The sequence below is a fragment of the Colobus angolensis genome, unplaced genomic scaffold (assembly GCF_000951035.1).
Source record: "Colobus angolensis palliatus isolate OR3802 unplaced genomic scaffold, Cang.pa_1.0 Scaffold78, whole genome shotgun sequence".
NCBI classification, from domain to species: domain Eukaryota; kingdom Metazoa; phylum Chordata; class Mammalia; order Primates; family Cercopithecidae; genus Colobus; species Colobus angolensis.
Genome location: NW_012121598.1, coordinates 3,591,270 through 3,611,380, shown reverse-complemented (window position 1 = coordinate 3,611,380; position 20,111 = coordinate 3,591,270). Strand labels below are relative to the sequence as shown.

Sequence of the window (20,111 nt, the reverse complement as noted above, 5' to 3'; positions counted from 1 at the left end):
GATCTCCTGACCTCGTGATCCGCCCGTCTCGGCCTCCCAAAGTGCTGGGATTACAGGCTTGAGCCACCGCGCCCGGCCAAAAATCACATTTTCATATCAAATTACTGAACATGCTAATTACCAAATATTCATGGTCCTTGACCGAAGCAAGCCTTTTCCAATAACCTCCTTTGCCAACACTTCATTTACGGTTTATAACTGGAATTGCTCTTTAAAGGAACGCATCCTACAATTCATATATTTCATCAATTCTCACTAGTCTTCCAGTGCCTTAAATAGGAGCACTTTTGATGTATTAAGTTGTGTTAGTCCAAATGAATCTTCGTTCGTGGGGCTTAGCAAATCTTACGAAGTGATAATGGAACCATTTGCAGTGTTGTTTGTCTATTAACAATAGCACATGAGAAAATGTTTTCACAATATTTGTAGGAGACTATCCTATTAAATTGCAAATAGAAGAAGTTGCTCTGTGGTAATGACATTGTGTTCAGTTTATAAGTGTTTAGTTGGTATTTTCAAATATGAGGCAATGACATTAAGTCCATGGAATGATATGATAAAGTTTTACTCTAGTTACTTACATTAATTTAACAGATTATGGCATATAACATAATTTAAAACATAGTGGAAATCATGGTGAGCTTGAATTAGGTAACTGAATAATTTATTTATAAATAACAGTCTTTAATTCCAAAAACCAGTTTGGCAAGCTCTTATGACTTAAAACAAACATTAAAATATTTGCAGATTGTTCGTGTGGCAAATGTGCAGCTCCTCCTCTTAATTATGTCAACATATTTCAAGAAAACACCAAAATATATTTATTATTGTTTCAAACTGGCCAATAATGCTATTTCACATTTATTGATATGTAGGATAAGGGCAATAATATTATTGTTGGTTCAGAAATAACAGATGCTAGCCAAATTATGAGAAGAAGCATGAAGCTGGAATGTTTTCATTTTCACTATGCTACTCCTTACATGAAGCCTGGCTAGGGGTCCATTCTGATAAATGGCACAGTGTTTAAACTCTCGACTCCCTATATGGCTTCTCGGTACAAATGGCGCTTAGCTTGGTGTGTCTATGGTTCAAGCTTTATTTTTAGCTTCCATTATAAATATAGGACTTGGTCAGGGAGGATGGTCTGGCAGTAGTGAAAAGAAACGTAAGATAGTTCTGTATTATGTTTTAACTAAAAAGAGGATAATACCATTGTTTGGCTAAGCTGAGCACTTTGAAATTCAACCCAGAGGCAGTGATGCTTAAGAAAGGAGAAGTTGTATGTGTGCCACATTTTCTTAATCCAGTCTGTCACTGATGGACATTTGGGTTGATTCCAAGTCTTTGCTATTGTGAATAGTGCTGCAATAAACATAAGTGTGCATGTGTCTTTATAGCAGCATGATTTATAATCCTTTGGGTATATACCCAGTAATGGGATGGCTGGGTCAAATGGTAGCACACCAACATGGCACATGTATACATATGTAACACACCTGCATGTTGTGCACATGTACCCTAGAACTTAAAGTGTAATAATAAAAATAAATAAATAAATAATAAAATAAAATAAAAAAGAAAGGAGAAGTTAATCTCATGGAACAGCCTTCATTCCCTATAAGAAAGAGGTCTCTAGAATTCAGAGCTCCAAATTCTAACTAACTGGGTCATGTGCAGTGGCGGATTATTTTAGGCCTTACCCTGAAGAAAGCTTAAATTTTCATGTTATTGAATATAGTTTTAGGTAAATTAGATATAATGTATACAATGCTGTTGGCGCAGTGCTGCTCAATATATAAAAGCTATTGTCAAATTAAATGAAACGTAGACACCGTGTCTAGAGGCCACTTTAATGAAAGCCATTGCTTCTAGTCTGTACCTATTGTCCATTATTTTGTTTCATTTGAGAATGTAACAGTCTAGCAAAAATTTTATGCTACTGTTTACTGATTCATGCTTGAAATCAGTTTAAAGAAGGAAAATCTTCCTCTTTATGTAGAAAGGCTTGTGTTTCGTAGTTGAATTTGCACAGATACTAAGACCATGATAACAGAGCTGTGCACTACAGTCGCATGAAGTGACACCAGCTTTACATTAAGATCAGCAGCCTGGCCAGGCGCAGTGGCACAAGCCTGTAATCCAAGCACTTTGGGAGGCCGAGACGGGCGGATCACGAGGTCAGGAGATCGAGACCATCCTGGCTAACACGATGAAACCCCGTCTCTACTAAAAATACAAGAAACTAGCCGGGCGAGGTGGCGGGCGCCTGTAGTCCCAGCTACTCGGGAGGCTGAGGCGGGAGAATGGCGTAAACCCGGGAGGCGGAGCTTGCAGTGAGCTGAGATCTGGCCACTGCACTCCAGCCTGGGCGACAGAGCGAGACTCCGTCTCAAAAAAAAAAAAAAGAACAGCAGCCTTTGAGTCAATCACATGAACATAGATTTGAAGTCAAAGAAACACTTGAGCTCTTCCTCCAGTTTTAAAAATTACAGCCTAAAATGATTTTCCAATTTGATAAAATCCAGCTAGCACGTAGGAAGACTTGAGTCTTTTATGCCCCTTTGATACATAGTAACATGGCATGTGATAGTCTCATCTGAAGGAGTAGTACCCTGAATTGTGTTCTTAGTAAATCCTCTCATTCATGATCTTGAACAAATCACCAGGGTGCTCTGCAGTTACTCAAATGTTCTCCTTGGGTGAGTAACAGCCCTGACCTGTGGAAGGACATCAAATTTGATTGGGAATGGCTTAACCAAACAGTAAGTTTGGTATACTTGAAAACATGTTTTTAAAAATCTGGGGCAAAATGTTTTTTGAATCCCATGTCACTAAGGCTCTTTTAGCTGCTTTTAGTTTAAAATTCATGTCATTCACAACTTAGAACACCATCAAGTTACCTTGGTGATGGCTTTGTTTATAATGTTCCAGGCAACTAATGTAAGTAGAGATATGTGTCTTGCCTAATTGGATAAACAAGCAGACAAAAGGAATATGTCTACTTATTTATCTATTTATTTATTTAGATTATTGTTTAATGAAAAAAATTATGAAAATATGTATGCTATTTCATAAGGAGCAATTTTGTTTCATGAGAACTAAGAAAAAGTCCTCTGGGCTCCATTACAGTTTTGTCTGAATATTTCAGCTCCCTGTCGTTACTGAGTGTTTCCATTTTAACAAATAAACATGTTTTTTCCCCCAATCACTTTAGCAATGTTCAGAATCCACCCACTGACTTACATTCCCAGCCCACACAGATGCTAAGGGTTTCTTTTTACTCCTTAAGCTTTGTTCAGACCGTGGGTATTGCCAAGGGGGAAAGTTCCATTTAATGGAGAGAGAGCACATTTGCTTGAAACGTAGAACACAGCTTTTCTATCCTTGGCTTAAGTGGGCTGGATTACAATTTTTCTGTGACCCAATGTAAGGCGTCTGCTGCCTGTTCTACGTAATTAAGGCCCTGCTAGGTGTCATCTTTGATGGGTGGTCCTGGCTTTCACAGGCTAATTTTAAGACCCTGCCTCCCATCACGTGCTTACTTAGTTCATGAATAAAGCAAGTATACCATTAAGTGGAATTAAATCCGACTTGTTTTCAGTTAAAATAGCAGGATTTCTGGGTCATTCTTTATTGGAAACTAGCTGGTTCCTTTCACAAAAGAAATGTCTCTGGTGGGTCTTGGTCCATAGGAGAGAATCGCATATTTCAACCACCAACAGTCAGTGAGAATTTGTGTTCATCTCCTTCCAATTTCTTACCACTGCTAATTTTCCTTCACTGGTTGTCAGCCTTTGAAAATTCCAGGGTGTTCAGTTCATAGTGTTGGCTCAAATTTGGATCCAAATTAAGAAATCCAAGTAGCCTTCATGTTTGGCCTCTCCATTCATGGTAACGCCCTCTTCCTCAATGCCCAATCAAGGAGTTTCTGCAGTGCACAGCTCTGCTAGGTTAGGATCCGGGGACAGATGCCCAGATGGCGGGGAAGGCAGGTGTTTGTGTGGGTGATACAGCCTCTCCCTGTGTGACTATAAGAGGAGGCCACAGCAGCCCCGAGCACAAGCCCGTACTTGGATATCAGACTTGCATGGGACATACGCAGAGCCTGTGAGCAGGGTCTGCCCACACCGCACCCTTGCCCTTCAAAACAGCCATGCAAGAGGGTCTTTGAGTCTTTGTGACAAAGGTTTGGTGAGGTTAAGAAGGTTGTGGTGTCACCTTTAAATATGAATTTCTTTGCTTTTCTTGGCTTATGCTATTCTTAATCTTAAAAAGGAATTTTCTGTTTGCAGTGAACTTGTGCAGGAAAGAGAACAGTTTTACAGAAAGAGAGATTCTTGGCAAATATATACTATGTTTCCTTCACATTATTGAAGAGGGTTTCAATACAGCATTTTTGTTTGCTTGTTTTCCTTATGGCTCACTTTCCCCGTCTGTTTGCTTTTATGATGAATTACAGTCCAAGTCTGCCGTAGAAACAATTAATGAATAATGGTTGGTGCATACATGCACACACACCCACATGCAAAAACCTTTTATTTGGAGATGCTTTTATACTTTATGACCGCTTGAAGTCTCTCCAGTTGTTACATACCGGGAGTGTAAAGCATTGAGATAATAACTTACACAAATATTCACAAAATGGAGAATTGAATATTGGCTTCTGAGTTACTCTCTCCTATTCTCGAAAGCCCATGATACACAGCCTCTTGTAAATATAGTTTCTTTTCACCTTCAAAACATTGCCATAAAACTGAAAACACTTTCTTAAATTATAAATTTCTGTTAGCATATTATTGATGATTTTTAAAAGAGACTCTCCTTTAAAAAGAAATGATAATTTTCTTAATTGCAAGATTAAACGTGGAAGGTAAAAAGCCATATGAAAATGATAATACTCATAAAATAAGAGTACCTTTGGTCATTAGAAAATTGGAAAGAGAAAGATTACAGAATTACTAGATTAATAGGTTGTGGTCATGTCTGAAAATTATGCTTAGTAGAAGATATTAGTGAATATTTCTATAAGTCACTTAATATTCACCAATATTTTGGGAACTCCATAAAGCAAGGCTTAGAATAAAATCCTGATATGACTAAAGAAATGAGCTCTGCCATGTGCAGTGGCTCACACTTGTAATCCCTGCACTTTGGGAGGCCAAGGTGGGCGGATCACCTGAGGTTAGGAGTTCAAGACCAGCCTGACCAACATGGTGAAAACCCATCTCTACTAAAAATGCAAAAAAAAAAAAAATAGCCGGCGTGGTGGCAGGCGCCTGTAATCCCCGCTACTAGGGAGGCTGAGGCAGGAGAATTGCTTAAACCCAGGAGGTGGAGGTTGCAGTGAACCGAGATCATACCATTGTACTGCAGCCTGGGTGACAAGAGCAAAACTCCATAAAATGAAATGAAAGGAAAGGAAAGGAAAGGGAGGGGAGGGGAGGGGAGGGGGATCAGCTAGGCAGCTGTGGTCCAAGGGAAGGAGTGCCAATCACCAGATGGGGAAACTGAGTTTTAGGAGATCCTGTCTCTGCCCCTCACTGACTGTGGGGCCCAATTTCTGTGTCCTCTTCTGAGAAACTGAGGATTGAGAGAATTGAATTACAAGTTCTTTCCACTTAGAAAACTCCTTGATTCTATAACATCTGGAGGCTTTGATGCTTATACAGTTGAAGCTTTCTGTGTCCACACAAGATGATTTGTCAGAGATCATGACAAATATGAGAGAGAAATTTAGGCAGGACTCCACAAAAATGGTAATTTGTTGCATTACCTCTGAGGGGAGCAATTACCTGAGGCAGAAAGAAGTTTCGACAGTCCTGCTTGGGAGCATCTGTGCTAGTTCTGCGGGGTCTGTTAGGTCAGGTATGGGAAGACATACGTTCTTGAATTCCTGTGCCTACTTAGCACTGTTGTCCCTGAATTGGCCTTCCTCCTCATTTCCTTGGAATGTACCATGCTTAATTATTTAGCTGGTTAAAGCTCCCAGTCACAGTCTAAAGCTATGTGCCTCCCTTGACCTGCAGTAATAACCTGGTAGGTCCGTGTAGCTGCCAAGGTTACACTAAAATCCACCTATGCAATGTGTCATGATTGAAAGGACATTCTTCCAGGCATGCTGCTTCATTTTTATGATCATTAGTGATATTATAGAGTTCTTTTATAGGAGCAATCTGTTCTTATTTCATTTTGTGTTTGCTGTAGAAGTTACAAAGAAGCCAAAGATCCCAGGACCATTTCAGAGCTTCAGATGGAACACTTGGCAAATAGCATGTTTGCAAATACTTTCAAATCATTTAATTGGGCTTCATAAGTAAACAAAACGGCAAACATGAATTACTTGCCCAGTTTCTTTTTCACGCCACTATTCAAGTGTTCACTGGAAATTCTTTCAGTGTTTTGTATGGCAAAATTGTTCTTCTTGGCCTAAGATTGGTGTTAGATATTGGTTTCCGTATAGAGTACCGTATTTATGAGTTTTTGTTCGTAGTTAATGACAAAGTTGATTATGAGGGTAACCCATTATAGAATAGGCTCATTTCAGGAAATTTTCACTTAATACTTTATATTGTTAGGCCAGGCGCGGTGGCTCAAGCCTGTAATACCAGCACTTTGGGAGGCCGAGACGGGTGGATCCCGAGGTCAGGAGATCGAGACCATCCTGGCTAACACGGTGAAACCCCATCTCTACTAAAAAATACAAAAAAAAAACAGGGGCGAGGTGGCGGGCGCCTGTAGTCCCAGCTACTCCGGATGCTGAGGCAGGAGAATGGTGTGAACCCGGGAGGCGGAGCTTGCAGTGAGCTGAAATCCAGCCACTGCACTCCAGCCTGGGCGACAGAGCAAGACTCCGTCTCAAAAAAAAAAAATACTTTATATTCTTTTCTATAACATATTTATATTAGAGAGTCTATCTTGGCTAAAGTTGACAATGGAATTTTGAAGAATAGAGCATTTTGGAAAATTTGGAGTCTTAGTAATGTGACCCTAATCTGGTACTTCTTATATTCTGACAAAATCCCCATTGGATTAACTTGAGTTTTACATGAAATATACAAGAAAGCTACGCTCTCCAATGTGCTAGGACTCTAAAAAGCTAGGGAAAGATGGCTTATATACTGCCTTAAGGAACATTTTCTGCAAATGCTTAAATTAGCAATACCTAAAGTAAAGCTTTTATAGAAATAAAGCATAATTAAATAACTTTTAAATTTAAGAATAAAATATATTTTATATATAGAATATAATGCAAAAATTTTCTAACATGCCAACAGGTTTGTATTTTTTGTCTATACAAGATATGAAAATAATGTGCATCATTACTCCATAGTTGACTTACTAAAAATATTAGCAATAGAAAATATATGACAAGGAGTATTAAAACCATAGAAAATTAAGCAACTCATTTTTTGTGGTCTTCAGCTGTAAAAGGTCACTTTGCAGTGACTGGAAACTTACATTAAAATATGGAAAACAATTAGAGTTAATAGTAGCTAGTACAATCATATTCTTGTATCTTTATAATTTGAAATTTAAAGCTGTTTAATATATGTAGAGTTTATATATGGATGCAAAACCAATCTATACTATACCATGGGAAGTTTGAAGGCAAGTCAACTTTTGAATATTACTTATTTTAAAAACCAAAAGACATTTGTGCTGAGCCTTTTTCTAAATCGCTGCTCATTTTTCCAGACATCAATGAATGTGAAATTGGAGCACACAACTGTGGCAGACATGCTATATGTACCAACACAGCAGGAAGCTTCAAATGTAGCTGCAGTCCTGGGTGGATTGGAGATGGCATTAAGTGCACTGGTGAGTAGGAAAGTAACAGAGATTGCTTATCAAGGACTGCGTAGATTACACATATGAAAATAGTAATTCTGTAAAGTTATTTTAATTTGTGTATGATTGGTTTTAAATGCCACACTTTCTGTTAATAATGATATAACCTTTTTCCATAAGATCTGGACGAATGTTCCAATGGAACCCATATGTGCAGCCAGCATGCAGACTGCAAGAATACCATGGGATCTTACCGCTGTCTGTGCAAGGAAGGATACACAGGCGATGGCTTCACTTGTACAGGTATGTTCACGCTAGAAACAAACGGGTAAACACTAGTCAGAGAAGCAAGGCATTCCACATTTCGCAGGCTAGCAATTCTTTTTTGAAGACTAGGCCACTTAATAGAAAAGATTCATCATTTGACACTAGAGCTCTGTGGGAAAAAAAAAAAAAATTGGAACCAGGTCAATTAGGGAGACCTCAAAAGCTTCTCGATAGATACATAGATGGATGGATGGATGGATGGATGGATAGATAGATAGATAGATAGATAGATAGATAGATAGATAGATAGATAGATAGATAGATAGATAGATGTTTAGGTGCCATTATCACATCATTTACAGTGATCTGTGCTCTAACACAAAATGATACCAAAAAAGTCATACCATTCTCCACCTCAAGTCAGCTAGGCCTTATAATATTTACAATTGGCATATATATCATTATATAGCTGTATATAATGATGTCCTTAATTTAAACAAATCATACTTCTTTTTATATGGCTGGCCTTTATGTTTTTTGCCTATTTCTCATCAACGACTTCCTTTCTGTAACCACACAAGGATAAGCTTGCTGTAGGAAGCTATGTAAGGAGAAGGGATTAGATGTTCTAGATTAGAAGAACAGTATATATTTTTCTCCAACACGCCATCATCATCATCATCATCATCATCAACATTCCATGTTGGTATGAGTAAAAATTTCAAACCTGCTATGGAATTCATTCACTTCTGGTTTTGCAATAATATATTAATGAAATTTTCTTTTTGGCTCTAACTAATAGTCATAGAATTAACATAAACTGCTATACACATTTAAACATACATGATTAGACTTGTCATTACATAAATTATACGTATACTTACATGTGCATGTATTTACAGACAGCACTTTTTATATCAGAGCTCTGGAGTTAAATAAAATAGTAAGATCCATTGGCCATTAGGTCGCATAGCTGTTCCTATAATTTAAAACATTAATTTATCCTGAGCACTTTGTTCATAAAAAGTCATTTAAGCAGAATAGAGGCTAAGGCCCATTAAGTGATTTACCTGGAATTTTTTTTTTATTCACTGAAAGTTTTATCTAAGAGGAAATCATTTTTGCCTAACTTATTGATGTTTTGTCATCAAAAACCTCCCATCATTTTAAGAACATATTCAAATTCCATGTATTAGACATGTGTGGTTTATGTGTTTGATATTTAAATGCCTGTGATTATCAAGAAAACTAGGTAGAGATTAAGCAGATGAAATTTTTCTTCTCCCCTATGATTGTCATTCTTTTGCACTTTTGGTGCCCATCTAAGCTAAGCCTGAAACTTGAGAAATAGGCACAAACATGATGTGTCATTTCCCATGATGGGTGTGCCCTCCATGCAGATGACCCTTCTTGAACAGGCCTTGGTTTGCATGATTCCTTCGGCTTATTCATTTTACCTCATTCAGGGTAAATCATCATTCAGGATTCTGAATCAGCCCCATGTAAATTGCATATTCAAGATTAGCCTTCCAAAGAGAAAAATAAATGACTTTAAATGTGTCACATTGATGTTATGCCAAAACATTGCTGCACTGGAAAGTTGTTAGACCTGAGGAATTCGAAAGCCCCTAACCGGAGAAGAGTAACGTGTGTTTCTTTCTGGCTGTAGACCTTGATGAGTGCTCTGAGAATCTGAATCTCTGTGGCAATGGCCAGTGCCTCAATGCCCCAGGAGGATACCGCTGTGAATGCGACATGGGCTTCGTGCCCAGTGCTGACGGGAAAGCCTGTGAAGGTAACTAATGGGGAAGCCACTGGGAGCCTTGTCGGGCTTGATGAGATTAGGTTATTTAAACATTCCTGATGCTTTTTTTTTCTTTTTTTTTTTTTAACTGAAGTGTGTTTTAGCTTCATGTCTAAGCTGGTCAGTTCAGTGTGTAGAGGGGTTAGGTTTCCAGCTGACCATTTCTCTTGGTGCATAGAAAACCTCAGCTGACTGGCCACAAGCTGTACATCCAGCCTTGGCCGCATGGTCTGCAAGGGTATACCCATTGGTCAGTGAGGGTAACCAGGTGTGGTTAACTCAGTGCAACCCATTTATCCCTACCGAGGGAGATGCAACCCATTTATCCCTACTGAGGGGGACACAACCCATTTATCCCTACTGAGGGGGGAAAGAGCTCAAAGTGCAAGTTCCATGATAATGTCCTGTTATGGGATTATCACTAAATATGGAAACACAGGTTTTAATCTCCACTGTATTTGGTTTCTAGAAATAAAAGCAGAGCAAATAGTCTTGTCCATACATAGAATGGTATGTCTCACATTTGCTCTAAATATCTAACATATATGAACATGGGACAGGTTTGCAAATCTGTTCAATAGGGGACCCTTGGGATACTGCCATATGGCATGGTATCTCTCAGCTTTAGGCTCTGTCATTCTGATAAGTATTAGTCAGACAGGAAGAGTCCTGGGAACCTGTTAGCTAAGGCTGGATCACATTAGGAAACACAAGATTCTTCCGTTTACTCACATTTGTCAAATTTAAGCACATTCTCCTTCATTGAAAAGAAGATTTCAGTAGAAATAAACAAATGATAACGATTGTCAGTAGGAGTTTAAACAAGACCTGATTAATGTATTAGTTAATAGTTGTTCCTTGTTAACAAGATGTGAACTCAAAATCAGTCATTAGCTATGACATGCATACTCATTCCCTCATGTATTTTTATGTAAATACTTTTCTCTGTTATGGAACCATTGGGTGTTCTTTATACAGTTTATATTAAATGTGCAGAGTTTGATATAAAACTCCTTGGAGTCAAGAAACCAGATTATGCTCTTGATCATGTGCCCAATGCCTTGTTTACTTTTGTTACTCCAATTATCCAAGGAAAACAGGTACTGTGCCACCTCTGGTAACATAAATAGTCACAGTGAAAGTTGTGCTTCTCTTACTGCTATAAGGGAAGGTTTTGTTTGTTTGTTCTTAATATAAATCATGGCTGGCAGAGTGGTCATGGCTATTTAAAGCTAGTCTCAAGGCTGAAAATGTGACTATGTGTCAACTGCACATGAAGAATGTTAACAGGAGGCAGAGACGGAGGCCTGAAAGAAGCGTGTACGGTTTTTCAATCTTCATCAACAAAGGCAAACACATGCCATAGGACTAGGGACACTGGAGATTATACAACTAATCATGACAGTTCCCCAAAAGACATTGTGGCTTGTGAAATTTTGATTCACAACAAAAACAGTGACTAGATAGATAGATTTAAAAAAAGCACACACAAATCTAGTGTAAGGTAGCTTGCTTGGCTCTTACTTTACGGAACTGATGTGGACCTACGGGGAAAACTACAAATGAGATACGTATCTATAAAATGCTCAGCCTGCTGCTTGGCATGTAATAGGGACCGAGGAAAAGTAACCTGTCACCTACGAGACTTCCCTGTGTATGACAAATCATCTAAAAGTGTATAGGAGAAGTGCCCAGATTTGTGTTAGGCAGTCTGCATTTTCTTAATATTTACATTAGTTGCCTAATTATATTTGGCAGGTGTTTTTAGAACAATATAAATTAACTGCTTTGCTTTTTTTCTCCCTCCCCCAAGATATTGATGAGTGCTCCCTTCCAAACATCTGTGTCTTTGGAACTTGCCACAACCTCCCAGGCCTGTTCCGCTGTGAGTGTGAGATAGGCTACGAACTGGACAGAAGCGGCGGGAACTGCACAGGTAAGACCTCTGCTTGCATCAAAATTGCCTCCCTTGTGTCCCGGGAGACCCAGCTAGTAGAGCCTCCCTGGGGCTACACAAGGGCCGTCACAGAGGACAAGAAAATCTGGGGGGAAGTAATAAGAATCACAGATACATTTTCTCACACCTGACTGAGAGGTGATTGGAGGTGGAACTGGAACTGATTGGAGGTGAGGATCCAGAGGAAAGAGTCTAAGACAATTGAAGGAGCAGAGTTCGTAGCCTTGAAATTGAGTGTGTGGCTACAAAGGAATGTTCTAGGGGTGCTCCAGCTGTGTAGCTTCCCAGCCATTTCCTTTTCTACTTGGGTACATTGTCGGAGAGTTTCCTTTTGGAGGCCATGCCCTAGGATCATGGGTTTTCTCCTTGTACTTTGTTGTTGCAATACCCACCCCACTCCTTCCTACCCCTGCCCTGCGCGTGGCCACCAGAGCACCTGGTCACAGAGCTGAGCCACCTATCTCTAGTGTATAAATCATTTTCTTGTTGAGCCAGGGACTCTCAGGGAACATTATAAAAAGCTTTGAAAAACTGTAGACACCCAGCAGACTGCCACTCGGTTCTCTTTGGCATTAAGACTTTGAAAGCCATGTGCATTTCCCCTTCCTAATTCACCCCTCTGTTCGAGGGTACTGAAGAAACAACTTATGTTCTGTATGAGTTCAAATTTCAGGAAAAAATCTGGTCTTTTCAACCACCTAAATGACTCAGGGGCTCTCCAGATCATGACCACCACCACCACCCTGCAAATGCTCTGGATGGAGTATTCCTCTCCAGCCACACATTCTTCCCTTGGTTTTCCTTAAAACTATGACGAGACCAGGCTGGGTCTCTTGCATGCCTCAGGAAGTCCCCTCTCCATGGCTTGTACCCTCTCGTGTGTGCCCCAGATCACTATCAACATCGTTCTGTCTAATCTCATTTATGTTACTCTGGCCCTGTCCATCCAAATTCACATGCAATTTGAACAAAAAAATCTTCTGCAGCGCAACCCACAGGAGGGTTGCCAGATCCAAGGGGAGGACCAAGGCGAAGGTGTCGTCCCTCTTCTCCAGTCCCTCCTCACAGAAGCCGTTCGTCTATTCTTGAGTATTTCATGAGTGTTCAAAACAGACAAAAGGAATGGTACAGAGTGGAATTTGCCAAAACCCATGTCCTAAGTATCTGGAATTCTGTACATATTTTTGGAATAGAAACTGAAAGGGAAATATTCAACTCAGCATGGGTGATGGGAGAGAGACTCCTTGCCAACCTCAGGGAACACGCTAAGCCTCACGTGTGTATCAGGGGAAGCAGCAAGAGTTGCCCTTCTGAGGGTTTCCTGGGACATCTTGCTCTAATTTGATAAAATAACAAGCCACATATACTCAATATATTTTCTTAAAAATGGCGTCTGAATGTTTGTTTGACCCAGATCACAGCAGTGTTTTGCCTTCAGTTACCTTGACTGGAATATTTTTCCTAGTTCCAAAGTTATATTTTATCCCGATGACAAATTTGAATGGTAGATGTGTTCCGGGGGAAGACAACCAAAGACTATACCATATTTCCTTCCTGAGAGGTTTTGTTTCTGACGTGGAAGACTGCATTTCTAGATGCAGTTGTAACTAGCAGCTTTAAAATTCTTGTTTGGAGCTCTAGACTGGGCCCTGTTCTTTTATGGCAATGTCCGCCTGCCCTGGCTCAGGTGCTAACCCCACTGCTCGCTGTTCGGTTTTAGATGTTAATGAATGCCTGGATCCAACCACGTGCATCAGTGGGAACTGTGTCAACACTCCAGGCAGCTATACCTGTGACTGCCCACCTGATTTCGAACTGAACCCAACTCGAGTTGGCTGTGTTGGTAAGACCTTAAAATTTCTTCAGAGAAGCGAGCATACTGTGTATTATTTTGAAAACAGCACCAAAGATTCCATTCTCAAAGTTTGCAAAACGAGTGATACAGAAATTTAAACGTTTCCTATCTCTGCTTTATGTTCAGATATCTTTTCCATCGGGAAGATTCTCGGTAGTGTATAATGTTCATGGGCACTTTTTAGTTTCTCAGTAAAAGTAAATTATGGTTTTTGAACAGTTCCTGAAATGGGTTTGAATTTTCAACCCCAGTAGAAAGATTCTGCCTGACGCTTTTGTGTTTGTATACGGTAAATAGATACCCGCTCTGGAAACTGCTATTTGGATATTCGACCTCGAGGAGACAATGGAGATACAGCCTGCAGCAATGAAATTGGAGTTGGTGTTTCCAAAGCTTCCTGCTGCTGTTCTCTGGGGAAAGCCTGGGGTACTCCTTGTGAGATGTGCCCCGCTGTGAACACGTGTAAGTGCACGGCCTCCTATTTATTATCATTTCAACCCCAGCCGGTTCTCCTTTCTAGATCAGAAGATAAACCTTTTCTACTCTTAGATCAGAGAAGAAAGGTAAGTCCTCTCAGCCCTGTAGAGGGGACCTTGTTCCCAGTTAGAGAGTCAGAAAATATTCCTGGTTGGCTCCCACCAAAAGATCAGGTAGGGCAGGTAACATCTCACTTCTGTGTAAGTGAAAAGCACATAGCATTACTTTAAAGATTTTCCAGACTCAGTTACTTACACCATGTTGCTTACCTTCCAGGAACACATTGATTATCTCTCCTTCTCTCATCTGTTGACTAGTTTTGAAAGCTCTAGGCCAGACTCAGTGTCACTGGGTTTGAAGAGAAGCAATTAGAAGCAACTACGAAATGGAAGATTATTCCTTTCTTATGGTGTGACTTGAAAGAAAGCTTTAGCATGTGATTGTAAGGACATACAAACTATGTCTCCTAAAAATATTAAAGGGTTTTCATTTTTCCAAGTAGGTCTTGTATTATGATTCAGAATTAGATGTAGCTTCTTTGGCAAAAGTCAGTGGCTACTGCTTATAGCATATATTGGGATAGGTATGGATTCTTTTTTTGCTGAAGGGTCATTTATTCAATTCTTCTAAAAATATTTGTTGAGTACCTAGAGTGTGTACTCTGGATGTGCAAAGATGAATTAGACTGGATTCTGCCCTTCAGGAGAATACAGTACAGTCGGCAAATTATGACCTAAACATAAGCGCTATAATTCAAAATAGGCCTCAGAAAGAGAAGAAAGAGCAGACACAGTGCTGTGTTGGTACAAAGAGCACACCTGGTGTGAATTAGGACTCCACTACTTGTCACCCGTGTAACCTCAGGCAAGTTCCTTAGCGTTCATAAAATAACTCATAGGATTAAATGAAATTACTCATGCAGAGCACCCAGCACAGGCGTGAGTGCTCAGCTGTCTCCTCCTTCTCTCTTCTCTTCGGAAACAGAGGTCAGTTCTGCTTGAGAGAGGGTGGGGCTTTGTGCTTTTTTTCACTGAGCCTTCAAGAAGGTTGTGACATGAAAGAAGAAACTCAAAAAGTGTGAATGATTGCAGAAAGAGGAGAACAAGTAAAAGAGGAGAACTGTTCATTTCATTGGTGTCGAAGGGGGCAAACTAAGATACTTAATTGGGGGAGTCAGCTTTGTAGATTAATAATGAGTAGCAAAACAATAGATATCCATGCCACACCAGATCTAGACCAGAGTTAGGACTGGAATATATACATATAGGCCTGTGTACATATAATTTCAGGAAGCCAGGACAGGGATTAGCAGATCTGGACAGACCATGACATTATGAAAGAACTGATCTTATAGATCCTCACTGGGATGATGCAGCGGGTTACAGACATTCTTATTCACATGGCCTGTACATATCACCGTGCTGGTGCATGGCACTGAAATAAATGGTTTTGGGTAAAAATACTTGGATGAGAGAATGAATGGGGGAAACCCAAGGACACTGTAGAAAGTTGTTTTTGGAAACCAGGAGAATCAATATTGCTACCCGTAGAAACGGAGGCACAAGAAAGGTCTCTAGTCATTAAGGAGAGAATTGGGATGGGAATCAACAGAGAACAGCTTTTCCTAAGGCTCTATTTGGAAAGGGTTTTGGAAACAAGCCAATTAAGGTTATTAAGGGAAGCTGTAATTCCCAGAAAGTAAGGCCGAACAGAACATAAAAATGAAGATGAAGTTTTTCAGAAAATAAAAAGGGAAAGAAAATCTGTAAAAAGAAACAAGGGATGAAGGTACGGGATAAATAGTCCACACGCATATAAGACCAGGGAGTGGTTAGAGTCCAAGGACTGAGGGCAGTGGCCTTGCCTTGGGGACACATAATAAAAACCACTGGAAAATGGGAAGTGTACACAAAGGTGTTACCTTACTTCAGACGTGCAGAGTAACAACTAAAGATTCTTGAAAATGAACATTTTCAGTGGGATATGTCAGTATTTCTCTTGAAGATACCATTTCTAAAAACTTTAGATTCAAAACAACTCAATTTGAATTTTTGTTTCAATAGCCGAGTACAAAATTCTTTGTCCTGGAGGGGAAGGTTTCCGACCAAATCCTATCACCGTTATATTGGAAGGTAATTGTGTTTCCTTTGTCTTAAAGTGCACAACTTGAATTTCCTTGGGTTTATTTACAATGCTAAAGGAATGCCTTTGTTTTGATTTTGATAGATATTGATGAGTGCCAGGAGCTACCAGGGCTGTGCCAAGGAGGAAAATGTATCAACACCTTTGGGAGTTTCCAGTGCCGCTGTCCAACCGGCTACTACCTGAATGAAGATACACGAGTGTGTGATGGTAAATGGTCCTTGTAGGATGATAAGGTCTTGCAGATATCGAGAACTGACCTGCAAAACCCTAGAATTTAGCAGTGTAGCACAATGGTCTAAACACGAGCATAGCCAGGTAAATATGTCACACATGTGGCAATTTGGACTAATGTTACCCAGATGATGTCATTTCTGGTAAGTTCTAAATCTCCCTCTTTTCCTGAGAAAAACAGTATCTTATTCTGCTGGACCATAGTCTCATTTATGCTTACAAAAGAGTTTTCCGCGCTCTTCAGAAAAGCCATTTTTTACGAGAGTGGCACAGGTCCCATTTCAGTGCTACTTCTCTGTTTGGGGGCATTCTGGGCCCTCTTCTTTTAATCCTTCACCACCTGTCATTGGTGCTCATGTATTCAAATAAGCTTCTCCTAGAAGGCGGCCCTTTGGCTTTATGCTATGAGTGGTGGCCCTTGTTCATTCTGTGTTACTGGAAAGGTGGAGAATATTAAGCACTTCTAGGTTTCAGAGCACTTCGGCCATGAGCCATGGTTTTCATCTACATGGAGGAATCACACAACTGTTTGGGAAAAAGACCTCCTTGTGCTCTGCATAAGAAATATCCCCCTGGCTCTTTAAATGTCTTACTAGGTCACCCAGACAAATGGCAACCTCATTGAGTATTAGTTGAACATCATAGTGTATATGGGACAGCTTTAAGACCCATGGAGTTAACAAAGATTAGAATGAACTCCTTCGTTTGGAAGTGGGGAGAGGATGTGAAATATGCTCCATGCTGCCTTACCAATGCAGATTCATGAAGCCAACTCTTAATGACTTCAGGATACTATATACCCTATCATAGATTTTGTGAATGTAAGAAGTGTGCTTGTCTTCCTAAGGGATATTTGATATTTTAATTTCTCCATATTTCTATCTCTGCCTACCTTTGAGGATGTTATAGGTTCACTTATTAGGAGATTCATTATAATATTTGATATGTCTCATGTCAGGAGGCAAGAGTTCCTTTTGTTTTTTGTTTTTGTTTTGTTTTGTTTTGTTGTTGTTCGTTTTGAGACAGAGTCTTGCTCTGTTGCCCAGGCTGGAGTGCAATGGCATGATCTTGGCTCACTGCAACCTCTGCATCTAGGGTTCAAGCAGTTCTCCTGCCTCAGCCTCCCGAGTAGAGTAACTGGGACTACAGGTGTGCACCACCACGCCTGGCTAATTTTTGTATTTTTAGTAGAGATGAGGTTTCACCATGTTGGCCAGGCTGGTCTGGAACTCCTGACCTCAAGTGATCCACCCACCTTGGCCTTCTGAAATGCCGGAATTACAGGCGTGAGTCACTATGTCCAGCCAAGAGTTCCTTTTCTTTTTTTTTTTTTTTTTTTTTGAGACGGAGTCATTTATCACAGAGATGCCTTCTTTATGTCTTTTCCTTACATTCTAAACTTTTTTTTTTTTTTTTTTTTTTTTTTGAGACGGAGTCTCCTTTTCTAAAACCTTCTTTCCTCAAAAGGCACACATTTGCACAGAGAGAGGACACGGATGAATGAAATACCTATTTTTGTTATCTTATTTGAAAATACCCTATAGATTTTCTCCTTTACTGTCAACATTCATATTGACATTAAGTATCAGGCCATTCCAAAATGTGAAGTTTTCATATTCACATACCACTTTCTCTTTGGATTATAGATGTGAATGAATGTGAGACTCCTGGAATCTGTGGTCCAGGGACATGTTACAACACCGTTGGCAACTACACCTGTATTTGTCCTCCAGACTACATGCAAGTGAATGGGGGAAATAATTGCATGGGTAAGTCCAGGCTTTTCTCAGTAATGCATGTTTAGTTCTCATCGACAAAGAGGAAGAGAGCTCACAAGTTCATCACCTTCGGGAGGTGTTACTCATCAGACTGAGTGCTGGCATCCCTTCACTGTCTTGTTAGGAGCCTCTTCCCCTGTAAATCATAACTTGACATTTTTTCACCACCACGGGTGGGTGGTTGGGAGTTTTCTCTAAAATGTAATGTTGGAAAATCCCAAACAACAGTTAATAGTACTTCTTTTGTTTGACTTTTGGGTGTATCTTTGTACAATTATATTTACAGCACTGACCTACAGTATTAAAACATCATGAGTCGAAAATGAGAAACTTACTGCCAAATGGCAGTAGAGAATTGTTACTAGGAGCTTGGGAGAGAGTCATTTGAAGTTTATTAATGCTACAGCTACATAATGACTTAGTTCTGTGGCATGAAATATCAGGGAATATACTTCTGAAAGTCCTTTTTCTTGTAGCAGCATAGGTAGCTAGAATGTTGGGTAAGAGTAAGTTTTTGTGCCCTTATCAAAGTCAAGCTACAATACAACTCAAATGAAACTTGCTTGTTGAGTATCCACTTAGAAATTTGTCGTGATTTCCCACGTGGCATCACTAGCCCTCCAATCCTTTTTTTTTTACCTCCCTTCTAGATATGAGAAGAAGTTTGTGCTACAGAAACTACTATGCTGACAACCAGACCTGTGATGGAGAACTGTTATTCAACATGACCAAGAAGATGTGCTGCTGTTCCTACAACATCGGCCGGGCCTGGAATAAGCCCTGTGAACAGTGTCCCATCCCAAGTACAGGTGAGTTTTAGTTTCTCCATTATCAAAAATATAGGTTGAAAAATTACCCATGAATTGTTGGGAAAATCAGTCTTAGTGAAGGAAGCAAAGTGTGCATTGTTTATCTTCACAGGGGAAAAAAAAATGGCTCATGATTTAAATTCACAATTGATGCTGGTCATTCCAGCTGAACATTGAGTCACAGAATGTGTTTTCTAATGTATACCCTAACACATAACCAGACTTGTAAACTCAGCATATCACAAAAATATAAACTATAAACAATGTTCTCATTGTTACTGAATTCTTCATGTAACTAAAAGACTGGAAACATTAGACAAATCAATGTGACATTAAAGGAAACATAATTCCTTGTCTTTCTACTTGTTTGAAGCTAAACTCATTCCAAAAATGATTAAAGGCAGCGTACAAAAATGTAAATGTTAAACAAGAAATAAGCATAAGGCAAATGACAAACAAGAGTAAGAAAGGTAGAGCCAGGAGCAGGACTAATACACGAAATCCAAGCCGAGAATTCCTACACACTTGCCTGACATAAGCAATAACTTTAGCTCTAAACTTTCTAGCAGGTCCTATGAAAAGGGAGACATGATCAAGTACAAAATTCTCAATGACCATAAAGAAAACTCAAAATGAAAGGAAAGTGCAACTTTTCTTGATATTGAGATCCAAGATAAATTTCTTCTTATATGCTCATAGAGAAAGAAACTAAATAATGTTATTTGTCTTCAAAAAAGGGAAGGGGGCTAAATTGCATCCTTTGAGGAAATGAAGACATTAATATACTGTTCTTATATCATATGGTATACACTATGCATTATGTATATGATGATGACATCATTTGCCAAGATTATAATTTGGGTTAATTGAAATTATCATGCAAGGAATTGATTAGGGTATTCTATAAAGGGAATCCTACCCCATTTTCCACAGTGATATATAAAATATTAAATCTGTTGTTTGGCACTACCTGACATTGCATGCAGCAGAAAATTCT

At 39.5% G+C, this 20,111-nt stretch overlaps 1 protein-coding gene across 1 annotated transcript in view; it reads left to right on the top strand.

The window, feature by feature from the left end:
* Positions 1–20,111, top strand: part of FBN1 (fibrillin 1) — a 207,649-nt gene that overhangs the window by 134,899 nt on the left and 52,639 nt on the right. The window contains exons 32-41 of the mRNA XM_011928574.1: positions 7,699–7,821; positions 7,972–8,094; positions 9,728–9,853; positions 11,676–11,798; positions 13,540–13,662; positions 13,972–14,136; positions 16,215–16,283; positions 16,378–16,503; positions 18,174–18,296; positions 18,956–19,114. Coding sequence (XP_011783964.1) covers positions 7,699–7,821; positions 7,972–8,094; positions 9,728–9,853; positions 11,676–11,798; positions 13,540–13,662; positions 13,972–14,136; positions 16,215–16,283; positions 16,378–16,503; positions 18,174–18,296; positions 18,956–19,114 — 1,260 coding nt within the window. The remainder of the gene's footprint in view (positions 1–7,698; positions 7,822–7,971; positions 8,095–9,727; positions 9,854–11,675; positions 11,799–13,539; positions 13,663–13,971; positions 14,137–16,214; positions 16,284–16,377; positions 16,504–18,173; positions 18,297–18,955; positions 19,115–20,111) is intronic.